The sequence below is a fragment of the Oenanthe melanoleuca genome, chromosome 5 (assembly GCF_029582105.1).
Source record: "Oenanthe melanoleuca isolate GR-GAL-2019-014 chromosome 5, OMel1.0, whole genome shotgun sequence".
Lineage (NCBI taxonomy): Eukaryota > Metazoa > Chordata > Aves > Passeriformes > Muscicapidae > Oenanthe > Oenanthe melanoleuca.
This window is the reverse complement of record NC_079339.1, coordinates 5,468,362-5,484,319: the sequence shown is the minus strand read 5'-3', so window position 1 is coordinate 5,484,319 and position 15,958 is coordinate 5,468,362. Positions and strand designations below refer to the sequence as shown.

General features: G+C 36.9%; 1 protein-coding gene across 2 annotated transcripts in view; it reads left to right on the top strand.

The window, feature by feature from the left end:
* NELL1 (neural EGFL like 1) overlaps positions 1-15,958 on the top strand; it is a 282,345-nt gene that overhangs the window by 161,068 nt on the left and 105,319 nt on the right. For both annotated transcript variants that reach the window (XM_056493636.1, XM_056493635.1), the window contains exon 14: positions 7,844-7,966. In XM_056493636.1, coding sequence (XP_056349611.1) covers positions 7,844-7,966 — 123 coding nt within the window. The remainder of the gene's footprint in view (positions 1-7,843; positions 7,967-15,958) is intronic.

The window sequence follows — 15,958 nt, the reverse complement described above, 5'->3', positions numbered from 1 at the left end:
ATATACAAATGCTCTAAATTAGCCATTGCCATTCAGAGAAGAGATATGGAAAATGTCAGCTCACTGCTCAACTGTAGTCAAAGCTGAGCAGAGTAGTGAGATCCTTTGGGAAAGGTATTGAGAACAAGATGATAAATATTTTTACGCTATTGTATAAATTCATGATGTTCTGGCATCTTGAATCCTGTGTGTGCTTCTGGTCTGCCCATCTCACAAACTGAAGAGATCACATGGAGAACTTCAGTGTAAGAGGGGATGTGGTAGAACAGAACTTCTTCAGGTTGTAGAAGGAGTTTGATTCTAAGAGGCAACTGCAGGCACATTTGGAATTTTATATTCAAATTAAATCCCACTATTTCTTCCTAATTACCCAAGAGTAGCATGTGTCTACTCTTTTAGAATGTAGTCTAAATAGTTTCATGTTTAAAATTAGAAGGTGTTTGTTGTGTCATAAATTTTGGTATTTTGGTTTCTTATTAAAAGAATGGCAAATGGGATACTGCTGCCAGCATTTTATGTGTTTAAGTGCTCCTAAGGATAGAGTTGCAGAAGGAAACAGTGAGGCTTTTCTGTTCTGCACCATGTTTCTTCTTCCTATTTCCTTGTGGAAATGAGCAGGGTGAGCCTGGATGGTGAAGTTGGGAATGGGTATAGATAAAATTGTTTATTTGATTCTCATGAATGTTATAAATTACTCACCACAATCGGGTAGGTCAATCAATAAGACAATTTATTAACCCGTTGATAAGGAACAGACAAGCTGTGCTGGGGACATGGGAGTCTGCACTCCACCAACACATCTGTCTCACCTTTGGACACTGCCCCTTCTATAGGCAGTTTCTTGGTGGGCTGTGACATGCCCACTGTGCTGGGGTACAAGTCTGAGCAAGTCCTACCATGTTGACTAGCACTCAAGCAGCAGTGGCTACAAGCCCCCCCCAGGTCTGGATAAGGCACGAATATGTTCTCAGGTTACACTCCTAGCAAGCAGGTAACAGCAGTAACTAGTCTGTTCATGTTTGCACAAGCCCACCTTTTCCTCATACATAAAAAGGGGGTGCAATTCATTATTATAATGGCAAAATAATAAAAGATACATAAAAACAAAAAGCCAACAATTCACGCCAAAGTGATTTAAACAAATATAATGAAATCATTATATTTTCTTGTGTCTCATGTCCATGCTTTACTTTGAGTTCAGTATTCTTGTTTATATTGATCCCATGGTGTATTTCCATAATGACATGAATCACTGTGCAACATCTCACATGATTAAAAAAACACATTTGATTTTGGTTTTTTCCCCCAGAGTTTTCTGGATTCACAATTAGCTATTATAATTCACCAGTATCTGCAATTTAATTTCTTGTTTGATGTATGCATCTTGTTTCTAATCGCCCTGGTTTTCTGTGGGAGACTCTTCCTGTGTGTTCAGAATAAAGCTTCCTTTTATTTAAAAGCTATCCCTTTTGTTTCATCACAACTTCTTATGAGCTGCAATCCTGATTCCACTAAGTCCACAATTCTTCCTAAATTCAATTTTTATAATCTATCATTTTTAAAGCCTTAGTTATTACATAGACATCTGAAGGCTAATAAGATGCAACAAAGGGTTGCAGCTTTTTAGAAGTAGTTGGAGAGATAGCGTTCTCCCTTTCTGAGACTCCAAAGAGTCTCTTGCAGCTTAATGGCTGCAAGATAATTAATTTTACATTAGGCCATGCACTCTATACAAATGGTATCTGTATTAATAAAAAATGGTGGGATCCGATGACCTTGCTGTGCTGTGAGTTGTCTCTCTAAGTCTTTTGGTCTGTAGAAATGTTTGCTGCATTTGTGGTTCTGCACCCTACAAGCTGGCTGTTATTTCAACAATTTGGAGAACAACCCACATTTCTTTTCAATGCTCTAACAACATGAATGGATAGTCAGAATCTTTGCACAGTGTATTCCAAAGATGAATGTTTTATTATTGAAGTATGAAGGCTTTGAGGAAGTAATGAAAGCGAATCCTTACAATAAGAAAATTGTTTCCATCTTGTAAGCAAGTTTAGATTGGGGCCTTTTCTTGTAATGAGAAGTGAAAGTAGCTATAGTAAAAGACCCTACAATGGAATGTCTCCTGTAATTCCATTCCAGTGTCTGTCATTTATTGCAGAGCATCTTTATTTAAAGAAAATGAAGATAAAAATCTTGGCATTCTTGCTTAAAAATAAATCCTGTGTTAAGTGTACCTTGTAGAAATTATAGGTTTGATATCCTTTATGTGCTTTTGCACAAGTGAAAGCTATCCTGATTTTATGACTCTTGTCCAAAAGGTTCTTATCTTCACTATGTGTTTTTTGCTGTATGTTTTCCACGTAGGGTTCTAATTTTCAATTAAATATTTTAGACAAAGTATGAGCAATACAAATACTAGAGTTATTCCATGCATGTAAAAAAAAAAGAAAAGTAGAAAGAGTGAGAGAAAGCTAAAGTTGTCTAGATCCTGCCTTTACAACCCATACAAATCCAGTAAGTGGTAACAGTGTTGTGTCTTTCAACATGGGAAAGTAGAGGCATCCTATAAATTCTGTATTACTTCTGCAAAATGCATTTAAAAAAATATAGAAACAAATATAAGTAAAGTGATAGTCCTCTAAAATAACAAATAGAAAATTATTTTATTGAAAATATCTCTTCTGTATGAATGTGGGTATTTATAATACCCAAAATTCAAAAGTATAGAACTGTGTTATTTTTTGACTGATGCTTCTGATGTTAATTGTCAGAGCTGCCTAGAATGTTTCACAAACAATACATTTCACGTACATATGAAGGGAGAAAATTTGCATTTTCCTATAATTGTTTATATATATGTTTAATTATGTGTGCATTTGCTTTCATAAATACATGACAAATCCTTTTTTTGTGGTTGCTTTTACCTACAAACAGTTTTTCATATTCACATGGGTGGCTTTATACACAATGTATTACCTCAGGCAGGCAAAATCTTTGCCTGGCACCTTTCCTTCTGCCCCCAGTACTTTTCCTCCTGCATTCTTCCAGTTCACTTTAACCCAGAGCAGAAGGTACTTTTGAAGTGCCACATAACAAAAGTATTTTTGTGATTCTTTTACAGAGATTAGTCTGAAAAAGTGGTGAAAAGGATTTGACAGAAATATGTGTATATGAATGTTGCTGACTTTTTTGTCCTTTGAATATTTCAGTTTATACTTCACACTGCAGTGATCAACCATCAGCAACTGGAGTGATAACTTACTTGAGGTGTACAGGATCTGCTACAGCCTGGTCTGGGTTAACTTACTTAGCCTTAAATAGATACTTGTGTTTTGAAGACAGCTGAAAGCTTAGTTAAAATTTAGGTACGTGGTTTCACAGCTGAAACGCCGTGTGGTTGAATGATCTCCTGCTGCTGAAGGTGGAGCTGATACAGCTGTCAGAGTGCCCTGACTTTTCACAGCTTTCACAAAAGTCTTCTTTTGGCACTTTGGTCTTGCATCAGGTGTTACTTATTTGTTGTTTCTACACATGTGTATGATAGATGTTGGTGTGCTGGGCTCTTTGCATGGTTGGGTTGGGGTCCATCTCCTCAAGTGTGCGCAGGGGGACACAGAGTGTCTTGGCAGCCTGGTCATTGTGCTTATTTCAGCAATTTCTTACTCATTTCATGTCCTCATGTCTTCCAAGGGAAATGGTTGTTTTCCCACTGTACTGGGGAGCTGCTGTGTGTGCTCTGGGATCAGCGTGCTCAGACCAGTCTGTGTTTTGATTCAGGCAGGTTTTCTGCTCTCTGTAGGATGCATTGGGGCTTATAACAGGATGTGCAACTAACTGACTGCTGGAAAATATTTTGTGGTGAATTCACTTCTAATGTGATTGTTATCTCACTAAGGCCATGTAGTATTGAAATGAATTCTGTCACTGTCAAGATAAACTTCGATTAAGCTGTTTCTGAACAAAGTGGAGGTAAGTATTATAGTTTTCTACAACTGTGCATGTGCTGCATAAAACTACCCACATACAAACATTAGACCTGTGATACTGCTGGTGTGGACTTGTAAGGTGATGTATAGAATCATACAACATGGGTGATGAAGGCATCTTTTCGTAAAAGGATGATTAATTTCTTACTAATGTTTTTGGAGGCAGATGGCCATTCTCAGGTGAAGGCTGAATAAAGAACAAACTTCTCAGTCATTTCTTCGCAGGATGACCTAACCTAGGTGTGCACTTGGAGAATTCACAGAAGATCCTCTCTAACATTATGGAAAAGTTCATGAAAGCTTTTGAAAATTTTAGGCAGTTTTTGTCCAGAAAGAAAATATTAAGTTTAAATGTGTATTTTTCTGGCCTCAGCAGTAGCTTGGTGGATAGGAAATAGAATCAAGAGAGCTGAAGTTATCAGAGATGATGTATCCTTCCATCCCTCATCTCTGCTTGCAGGAAGAATAAATAAAGTAGAAAGGAAATGAGCAGTAGACATTTGATGCTTCCTTTTTTTTTTTTTTTTTTGCAATAGAAGATTGATATCCTTTAATTTTCTGTAAAATCTTCAGTATTTGATAATTTTAGAAGAATGATAAATTCTAGGGAAAAAGGAGAATCTTGGATTATCCTTGTTTTATGGGGGGTGGGGGGGAAGGCTCAATAAACTAACTGATCTTGTGGCTTTACCATAAAACATGAAATAGATGCAAAAACAGTCCTGAGTAACAGAAATGCTGATGTTGAAGGCAGTTTGCCAAGATTTCATAAACAGCTTGTCCATAAGGAAAGAATGGTGCTGCTGTTGTAACTGTTCATCAACAGTGGTAGCTGTTCTTGAAATAATTCAGGTGAATGAGAGGCTAAGGAATTCTGTCCTCAGTAAGCTTGTTCTTTTCATCTTTTCATCTTTGATCACGAGCTCATTTTGTGCATATTATATAGCAAATGGAAGTCAGAGAGATGGATGACTTCAGTCAGACTTAATGGTGAAAGTTTCATTCCTGAGCATGGCAGTTCATTTGTTTACATGTTATATATGTGTGGATAAAAAAAACTAAAAGTTACTTTTGTTTTCATTTGGTAGAGTCTCTTTCTTGCGCTTCTCATTTCCAGCTACAAGGGAAATAATCAAAATAAGACAACTTTGGGCTTTTTTGTCTTGGCTCTGCCCTCTTTGGTGCTTTGGAATGATGCTGTTTGTTACTCCATTCACTTGCTGTTCAGGGTCCTTCTCTGCCAATTTTGTTGCTGTCTAGTCAGTATTTACCATAACATTAAAGTAAAAGCAGGCTCTGTCTGATGTGCTTGAATGGGATTTTTGGAAAGCAATGTGTGTATGAAAGCAGTTCTTTGCAAATTAGTCACAATCTCCTTTGAGTTTAAGCAGAGCATGAGCCCACTTTCCATGCTCCCTTCCCATTGTGAACACACAAGTGTTCCAAAGAACGAGCTCCTGTGAGGGCACATAAAACCCAGGAAAACTTGCTATTGAGAGATTCTTAAGGATTTTTCATCTGGATGAAAAGAGTTTTGTACCTTGGCAGGAAATCAATGCTTTCTCATTCTTATTAGGCCTGTAGCAACATAAACCATAGACGTCCCTACACCAGGGAAAACTTCATTTTAAGTTCCCATCATTGCAGCCATATTGCTGCTAAGAAATTGTGGGATTCCTTATGCATATAATGTTCCCTTAGTCCTCCTTGTGCTAGTAGCATCAGGATATCTCATGAGGGTTAGGTTCCCATGTTCAGATCTGTTGGTGACTTTTTAAATTATATCAGCTTTGAAAAAACTGACTTCTGTTTACAAAGTGTTACTGTGGGATTGCTGCTCTGTCAATGCTAAATCTTTTGATATTTCCAGCATCTGTACATCTGCAGAAATGCTAAATAGTGATTTACATTGTCAGAGTCCTAGAACAACACAGCAGACTTATCCTCTCCTGTGTATTTTGGCAAAACACATCTGATAGCACTGGGAAATCTTTATTTATACTTGAAGTGCTGAGAAGGTAATAGACTAATTTTGGTAATTGTTTGAGTAGGAATGTTCTTGTGTACACACATGGGCCTATCAAAACACATTCTCATTATAGTTTGAATGCTAACAAAAGTATTCAAGGAAAGTATTCAAAGGAAAGCTAATGACAAAAGTAGAAAGAGGAGGGAGAGATTATGGAGAGAGTGTCTCTTTTAAAAGAAAGTATAATTCAGCTTCAGCTGCTGTAAAATGCCTCCTTGGAGGATAGCTTTATACTTCTTGTGTCTGACCCAGCAGCCTGAGCACCATGAGAACAAGGCAGCAAAGAATCAGCCTGTGGTACAGTTTCCTTAAAGACGAAGAAGAGAACAGGCAGCCCTTCAAGAAGCTGAAGTGAATTACTAAGCAGAGCTAGGGACCAACATAAACTAACAAGTATAAATTCAAGCCAGAGTTTATCAGCTGAAGCCAGGCACATATGAGAGTGTGTGTGTTTCTTGCTAAAAGCAAAGAGTGAGAGGCTGATATATTGCTTTGATGCTATTTAAGAGAAAATAATTGCAATCCATATCATTTTGCTGTCAAATGTATTTGAAAAATGGAAAACATGTTGGATATATGTTCTGCAAACAGTTATCAATAGTGTTCCAGAAGTATTTGGTTTAGTGGATTCCTTAGAATTCACCATTCAAGTCTTACATGTATCTTGAATTGTCTCGAAATTGGCTGTTCAGTACTGTGGCAGAGTAAGAGCATTGCAGAGGTTGATTGTAGCCTGGTGAGGCCTGTGGTGCTGCTGTTCTCAATGGAGAGACTCTTCCAAAGGGCTTAGTTTAGTCTGCAAAAATGAGTATTTTGCTTGTGCTTTAGAGGCACTGCCTCTCTGTGATCTATAGAAGGCTAGACTTAGTCTGTAGTCCTTTAAATACTCTGATGCACTGGTAAAAATCTTAAGCAAATCCTAGTTCCAGGAAAGCATAGCTTTTACCTCTCAGCATATAGATATCAGCCTGATGATTGCAGTTGCATAAATGAAGGCTACAAAGAAGGGTTCCAAATTCTGATTTTTTATGATGTCAATTATCTGTTTTGTGGTTTTAAGAAAATTTCATTGCATTTTTTGATTCCACTGAAAAAAATTGTAAAGGCACCAGTGCAAAAGTGTGAAATATTCAGGCCTTCTTTGTGCAATTCTATATGAAGAAAGCTCCTTGTAATTGTGGGAAGAAGGGGAAAGATTTGGGGTCAGGTAGCTTATCACCTCTAACTGGTGCTTTACAAGAACAAAAAGGTAGCAGGAGAGTGAAGTGCAGGAGCTGTGGCAAATCTGGCTCAGGGCAGCAGTTGGAGTTGCTGAATGAACGCAAGATATGGCCTGTTTGTCTGGTGGTACGATTGGTGCTCTAAAAGTGTGAAATGTTACTATGTGCTATTAGAGAAAAAGTCAGTTTAACATGAGCTAGAGCAAGCAGTTGTGACAACTGAACTGTGTAGTTAAAGGGCGGGCTGGTAGGGCCCCTCTTGTGTTACTTAGCTTGTATTTATGATCATTAGTGTTGGTGATGGACAGTGATGTAAAGGTTAACCTTCACAGCAGATATTTTTCCCTGATAATCTTCTTTATAGTTTTTTGTCACAGCCATGGTTTGCCCCCTCACCAATTTTGTTTCTGTCTTTGAATCTAAATCTACTGTTGCCATGCACATATTGGGTTTCTGAGCTGAAGCAGCTGACTCCCATGCCAAGCCCCCAGCACGCAGCCATTGCAGCATTCTGGTTATCCCACTTGGATTTCAAATGCCACATAAGCTCACTGAAGAGCTCACTGGATCTTGTAAATTGTTTTTTCCTTTTCCCCCTCCCCACTTAGAGCACGATGAGTGTGGCAGTGGGCAGCACAACTGTGATGAGAATGCAATCTGCACTAACACCATCAGGGGACACAGCTGCACCTGCAAACCTGGGTACGTGGGCAACGGGACCATCTGCCGAGGTAAGTCTGTTATTGTAAAGACACCATAAACTTGTCAGGCTTCATTAATATTTGCTAACAATCAGCTGCACTCTGGAAACTTGTGGTGGCTGGATTTTTCAATGATTTGTTTTAAGAAATCTTTTGGCAAATGGACATGATGGAAATTGATTTGTGCATGACTTCTTAGGAAGAAGGAAATATTTTTGGAATGCAAGGAGAAAAGAACTTTACATTTGCTGCACTGAATACTATCATTTGAGCTAGTGTAATTCAGCTTTTGAGTGGTGTTCATGTTTTATAAAATGTGGATGGTATGTGCTGTCACTTTTCATTTTAAGTTTTAATGAAATACATTTTAAATTCGGATAATTGTATTTTATGGCAGCATCATGTGGTTGTTATTTGGCTACTTGCGTCAGAATAATGACTTTTTAAACATATAAATCTTTAAATGTGTATTTTGAAGACTCCTCAGTTTTGTAAACAAGAAATAATGATAGCCAGCCATGATTTCTGTGAAGCATTCATTTATGCCATGTCATTTATTTGGGGTTGGTTTTATGTTTTCCTTTCGGTAGAGAAAGAGAAGCAAATATCTCATAGAAGTACAAAGGAGGGTTGGATTTGTGAGGGCTCTCTCTTTAAGTACTACTGAGTTGTAACACATACATTTAGAAATTATATTTGTCTCATAAAAAGTTTTTTTTTATCTTTTCTGGGTGCTCATACTTCCTAAACAGAATTACGGTAATAGAAAACTAAATTTTAGGGGTTTTTTTTTTAAATGACAACAATTGAAACTGAGGAATGTATTGGATAAAACGTTCTGTACAATTTGGGGCACATAAATTGGCCAAACAATTCCTTAAAGGACACTGAGCTTTGATGTCATTCCTGTTTCAAGCTGAAGTCCTTCACCAAGATTGTCCTGTCAGCTGCTGAGTTAATAACCATCAGATTGGTTTTGATATGACTTTTATCTGGGTAATTTCCACCAATGCCAGAGTGTCTCTGCACTTAAAACTAAAATGATTTGTTAAGGATTGAATAAAGAATAGAAAGAATGTACTAGAAGTGTTGAGCAAGTTAAACCTTGGTCTGTCTGTATTGAAGACCAACAGGTGATATCAGGGAGAAACTCACTGCAGTATATTTTTGGTCTTTGATTACAGTAAATATGAATTGCATCGAAGACAACTTGAGTTTCAGAGAAATCTGAATACTGAACAGCCTGACTGTAATATTTTATTATTATTGTTGTTATTTTTATTATTACATTAATTATATTAATTACATTTATTTGAAACTAGGATGTTTGGATTAGCTAATAAAATCTATGTTTTCACACTGTTTTTCTTCATTTGCATAACTTTAATGTGGCAGAAACTCTAAGTGAAACTCCTCATATTTATCTAGTAATGTTGTAGTAATGAAATGGCACTAGAGAAAGGTGATAATGTTTTTACTCTAAAAGTTCTATTGAAACCCAAGCTACTACAATATAGATTTTCATATATAGAAATATTGCATATTGTATATGTATATTTAGTATGTGTTGAATTGCACATTAAGGTGTGGATATAGTTGCCTTTTTGAAATAGATATACATGGAAATAGAGGGAAGCACAAATTGGAAGGACAGCTGGAGATTATAGAAAGGGGTTTGCAGTCTAATAATTATTGAAGTCACTAAGGACAAGAGTAATCCAGTACTGCTGGAATAGTCATTACTGCTGCTAGCAAGCTAATATTAGAATCCTCTGCATTTTAGTGAATTATAAAACACACAATACAAAGTACTGGTTTGATTTTCTGAGCCAGTGGTTTGTGGTTACATGAGGTTTTCACAAGTTTGGATGCTAATTGAAAAAATGTTCCCATTTTTTCCATGATAGCTGAAACCCCACTTCTGCCTCTTTTTTTACTAAGTTCAACAGTGATATGTCATCAGTTACCTGCCACAGCATTTTCTTGCACAAATGCTGGGGCTGGCACAAGGAAAGAAGTGTGAGCATGTCAGGACAACTATAAACTGCTGTTGGCTTGTAGTATTTTAGGGCTTTATCTTCAGGTAATACAGACTGGAAAAACATAGATAAAAGTCAAGGTGATATGTTTGTTGTAATACCATCTGAAGATAAGATGTTTCTATTCTCCTTGAGACATCTGCAAGTGCTTTATAAATGTTTAAATGTTATGGATGTGTACACACACAAAACAGTGGTTCCAACTATACTGAAATAATACATCTCTGTGGTTCAGTAGGAAATCTTATTAATACTGTTCAGCAAAACCATAAACAGAAAAAAAAAGATGATTTTATGATGAGAGAAAAGGACTGGCTTTGTGCATGATTCTGCATTCCATTTCAGCAATCTATTTTAGCAGTGTTATGAAAAGTAAAATCAGAGTAATGATCGTCCTTGGCTTTAGTGAGTAACACATTGATAGTCTTTATAAAAAACCCAGGATACTGTTCTTTTTGTTTTGTAGTTGAATTAAACTGTATTGTGGACTACTGGCAAATACAACTCAATTATTTTGGCAGGAATTTGTGTTGTTTGCAATTTTTGTGAAAAGCATGGAGAAATAAAAAGGAACAGAAATAATATAGACATGAATAGAATGATTGCTGGGAATTTATGAGAAATAACCAAACAAAACCCAAATACTGAAGAGAAAATAGAGCATTAAAAACCCCCAAAACCCTGTATAATCAGGCTGTCACACATCTTGACTAGCAAAAGATCTTGTGCATAAGGAATTGCATTATTGTAAATGTAGTACACTGGCCTATACAATTCGAGACCGAATTGTGTCAAAGATGTGGAATGGTCATGGAGGAGAGTGGTGCAGAAAGGGCACAGACCAAGATTTGAAGGCACTCCAGCATTAAAAGAGATACTGCCATAGTTTAAGTGACACAAAAAATGGAAAGAGAAGTGGAGATCAATGCAATAAAAACTTTACAAACACATAGTTATGTATTTATAGACAGTGAGACAATAAGCTAGTGACAAATAAGATTTCCTGTAGATACTCTCAATTTCACTGTAAGAAGCAAACTTTAACATCTCAGGCAGACGCTGAAATTTGGGTAATAGATGAGAGTAGAATGCAGCTGAGGTGTGGTGAGCTGTGCCCATCACCATCAGTAAACTGGACAGAACAATGGACCCAGAAGTAGGTCGATTATATATCAGGATTTCTTCAGAAAATGGTAAGTAAACCAGAGACATCCATTCTGGAAGAAATTACAGCATTGAAAGCAGAGGACAGAGGTATAACTACTTGAATAGAGAGAGATTCTGAATCTACAGATGTGTTAAATTGCTCTTTTCTTTGAAGGAAACTTTGGAAAAAATAGAAGTAAGAGTGATTTGGGACACAAAAAAAGTTATATGTGGGTAGTGGAGGGCATGTCATGCCCTTTTGCTTGAATCCTCTAGATGAATTATGGAATTCATAGGTGAGGGTAGAATAAGGACAATTGGAGCAATTTCACTAAACTTCAGGATAGGATGTAATAGTGTAGCATTACGGCTGCACTTCAAGTGGAGGTTAATGGTAAAAAAAACTGGTTTGGCAACTGAATGCTCTTGTTAAAAAAAGTTGTGGTGGGCAAATGGTGTCTACTTGGTACAGCATGGTACTTTGAAATGTGCCTGTCAGGATGGACCTCATGGGAAATCAATGTGGCAGTAGTTAGAGGAAAGAAGTTTCTGTTTCCTAGGACAACCAGGTTTATGAATAACCCGTCGCCCATAGATAGATAGTGTGTGTGAACATAAAACATTGTCATCTATAACATGAGTAAAGCTCACTGTCATGGCTTCAGCTGAAGAACCAGGGGTAGTGAATACAGATATAAATACCATTTTTAGACCTTAGAGGCTCTTGGTCTGTTTTATGTTGCAGTGTTTCTGTGTGTAATCTTGACAGGGCTTGAATCTCAGAGGCTGGAAAATATATTGGGGGAAAATGTCTTTCTGTGCTTTTTGTCTTGATAAGTTCTAGTTCCAGTTCTGCTTGACAGCCTTGTACCACATGCTGTGGAAGTGACATGTTGAAGTAATATGTGCTATTTGTTTAAAACATAAAAGACTTTGTGACCCACAGTCTCCTCTGCCTCAGTGAGAGGGGAGGCAGAGAACACTTGCTGTGCTATGTACAGTCCAACAGCTTAGCAGTGTTTATTGTAGAGCTTGTGCCGTGTTCCACAGACTGAAGCCAAACAAAAGAACCAAGGAAGCATCATAAGGTTTCTTAAAATAATTGATAGCATTTGGAACTAAATACCTTAAATAAGGGCCCACCCATCATATTTTACCAGGAGCAATGTGCAAGTTGCCATCCAAGTTTTGTTGCAATTAGTTGTTTTCTTTTGTACAAGGAGATTTAGATGTAGTATACAAGCCTTGTCCTAACTTGTTATTTTGTTGCAAATGTTTGCTTTAAAACGTAAATTCTGCCCACTGATATCCTTATATACCATCAGTAAGATAGAAGTGGCCTTGAACGTATTCAGATGCTAAACAGGAGCAATTCTTCAGAAACATGGACGAGGTGTGTTTGCTGATTTTTCTCATGTAGCTTTGTCATGGAGAATGAACAGAAGTCTAGCACTTAATCAAGTGCAAATACTGTTCTAACAGGTATATTTAGTGTGCTATTAACATCTCATTTAGTGATTTCTACTGAGGTGTAGATTTATTGGAATGATTAAATGAGATGGATTTAGTTACAATCATATGCTGTAAAGCAAATATGTGCAATATGACTGATGCCTGGGCAGAAAAACATCAGGTATTGTGAAATAAAAATCAAAACACTGTTTATTCTAATTGATATTTAGGCTGTATAATGGCTTATTTCTGCCAGGACATAGACTACAATTATTTTTCCCTGTTAAGTTTTTCTGCAGCATCACACAGAAAACATTTAAGGGATTACAGCTGAATATATAGTGGAGTCTAAAGACTAGAGCTGTTATTTCTAAGTGACTCGATTCTGGTGTAATGTGGAAGTTTGGTTTCTTAATTGCACGGTGGGTCCTTAGGTATTTTTGCTTTGGGGTGTGTATTTAGGGCTGGGCTTGTTACTGGTGGATTACTGGCCACTTCAGGAATAAACTGTTTGGGCCCTTATATAAAAAACAATCAGATTTTGAACAATTACTCCTATTTTTTATATGGTAGTGTGGATAATCATAGGGAGTATTTATAATGCACCTAGAATGTTTCCTGACAACAAGAATACATCTCAGCTTAACAGTTGCTTCTGTTTGATGTCGGTCAGTAAAGTTGGCCTCCTTTACACTGTTTTAATTACAAATTATAATTGGGTGGACATGTTGTTTTGGCCAATGGCACTCTGAGAGCTGTCTTGCATGACCATTTTCTGTTTCAAAGCAGGCGTTTTTATATTTCTTAGTCTGAAATATATTTAATAATCTGAAAGATGTGTCCATGAAAGAAGTTGTAAATATGTAGGCAGTATAGCGATGGTGTAGTAAACAGATGATTAAAAATAAAATAATTTTTATGTATTATAGAATTTCTCCTGATATGAAAAATACACAAGAGTATTTCTAGTGAGATCTAAAGGAGGAAAAAAATTTCTGTTTGGTTATTTCTGTACTGAATCGTCTGCTGTTTTGTGTCCCTTTTACATTGACATAACCAAAGCTAAGGCAGAGTAACTTTAAGTGTCTGCAATGGGAGACAGTCAGACATGCTAATATCTTGATATTAAAGCTTATCAGATCACTCTGAGGTAACTAACTGCCACTTAGGTTTATTTTTTTTCATATCTGTTGGGAGTGGAGTTGAAAGCCTTTACAAAGCATTGGAGTGAGTTATGACTAAAATGTAGGCCAAGACGGAAAGAAACAAACATGATTTTCCCTTAGCCTTGAAATTTTTGTGGCTATAAGACTTCGAATGGTTGATATATCTTACTATGGCTTTAATTGCTGTTCTAGTGGAACATTCACCAGTCACATGAAAGAATAAGTGAGTTTTGACTGATGTTGAGATTTTTATCTTCATTCCTCAGTCTTGAGCTTTCTATACTTTTTTAATAGCTAATATATAGTGAACGAATCACTGCAAAAGCAGGCAAGTGCATTCAAGCACATTTTGGTGTCACATGGCACGTGAGGAAAATGCCATGGCAAGTGTAAGACACTGGGATAGTTCCACTTTTTGGCTGAGGTATTCTAGATATAATTGATTCAATAATTTTAAACCAGTATGTATTTGTACAGCAGTGGAATTAGAATTATTATAATTTTTTTTCATTGTAAAACTAGCATGGCTGGATGCAGACTCAAGACAGTATGTTTGAAGCCACTAAATTTTCTGTAGTCCTAAATCCACTGTATAAATAAAAATGAAAGTTTAAAATTTTAAAATAAGAATCTTTGTATTTTTGCTCATGATTAGATATTTATCAAATGTGGTACAGTCATTGTAATGGCTATGTTTGTGTTTGGATTTTGAGTTATATAAACTCACTTAGTAAATTTGCCACATACTTTTAAAACTCCTTCAGTTCTAGAGTTGTTCTTAGTTTCATTGCATTGATTTAGTTGTGTGAGGTGTTGAAATTCAGATGTAATTAGTTTTGTATGTGTTGGGATTGTGTGACCAGGCCTTGGAATTGGGAGGAGATAAAGCCTGGGAAGGAACAAGGATAGGGGAAAGATTTATTAAGATTTGTTTTATTTCTCATTATCCTTTGATTTTGTTAGTAATAAATTCAGTTAATATCTGCAGGTGGAGTCTGTTTTGCCCATTAAGATATTCAGGGAGTGATCTCTCTCTCTCAGTCGTGATCTCAGCCCATGAACCCTTGGTTCTATTTTCTCTCCCCTGTCCAGAGAGGCAGTGACAGAGCAGCTCTGGTGTGGGTGCTTCTCAACCTACTGCGTAGTATTGAGAGCTAAGCTCTGCACATCCACCAATGCGCAGCCCAATTTTACAGCCTCTCTAAGGGCACAGGGCTTCCTAGTGCTTGGAGCCTATTCTGTGCGTGAGAATGTTCAAGGTGATTTAGAATGCACAGTTATGGAAATAGCGCATTTAAAACCCATGATTCATGTAACTTGTCAGAATCCAGATCCTGATCTCTTTGCTGTCACAGATTTTCTCACCACTGTAAATTTAAAACTAATTTAAAAGGAGTGTAGCGGTGATTTGTGCTTGTTGGAGAAGTGGTCCAGTCCAGAGAACTGTTGTATCTGTATGAAAGGAAGGAAAAGCTATAGTTAGGTGAAATATTTTGGAACTTAATCTGACAGGTTTTTCTGCCTGTATGAATAAGTGCAAAGGGTTCAGCTTATGAGTGTTTATGAGGGCTCCTAGGTTCAGGTCCTAAAGTGTAGAGTCTCTTGTTGACTCAGTTGCTAATTGTCTCCTATTGCTTTGGTTTGCATTCATTGCTTTCAGGTCACCTGTTAACTCTGGGGTCATGGCCCTGTGTAGCGTGCACAGAAGAATTGTCAGGTGATGACAAATTAACAGATATATTTCTCACAATCTCCTGGCCAGTAAAACTGGGCTGTGTAGAAGCATAAGACTATTTCAGTATTCATTGCTTTCTCTTTTAAGAGTGTAGTTAATAAAAACAAAAATGTGAAGGTGTTACTTTATAATTAATTTCTGTTCCATACATTGTACTCATTTTCTGCACTGTGTTTGAGATAATCTTAGTCAATAACTCCTGTTTGAGTAGATATATCTCCTCCCAGGTTGCTGTCACCAAAACATTGAGGAGTCCAGTTTGGAGCCTCCTGAAGTCAAATGCAGCTTTCTGATGCTACTGGAATGGTTCATTTCATGTGTTATCCAAGCTGATACTTTTTTTTTTTCTTTCTGTAGTATTGAAATCTAAAATTAGCAATCATTAGCCCTCAAACATATCCTCTTGTTGGGAATGAGGAAATAGGAAAACCTTATAAATATGAGTGCTTAGCGAAAGATTTTGAAACCATAAGTGAAATAGAAA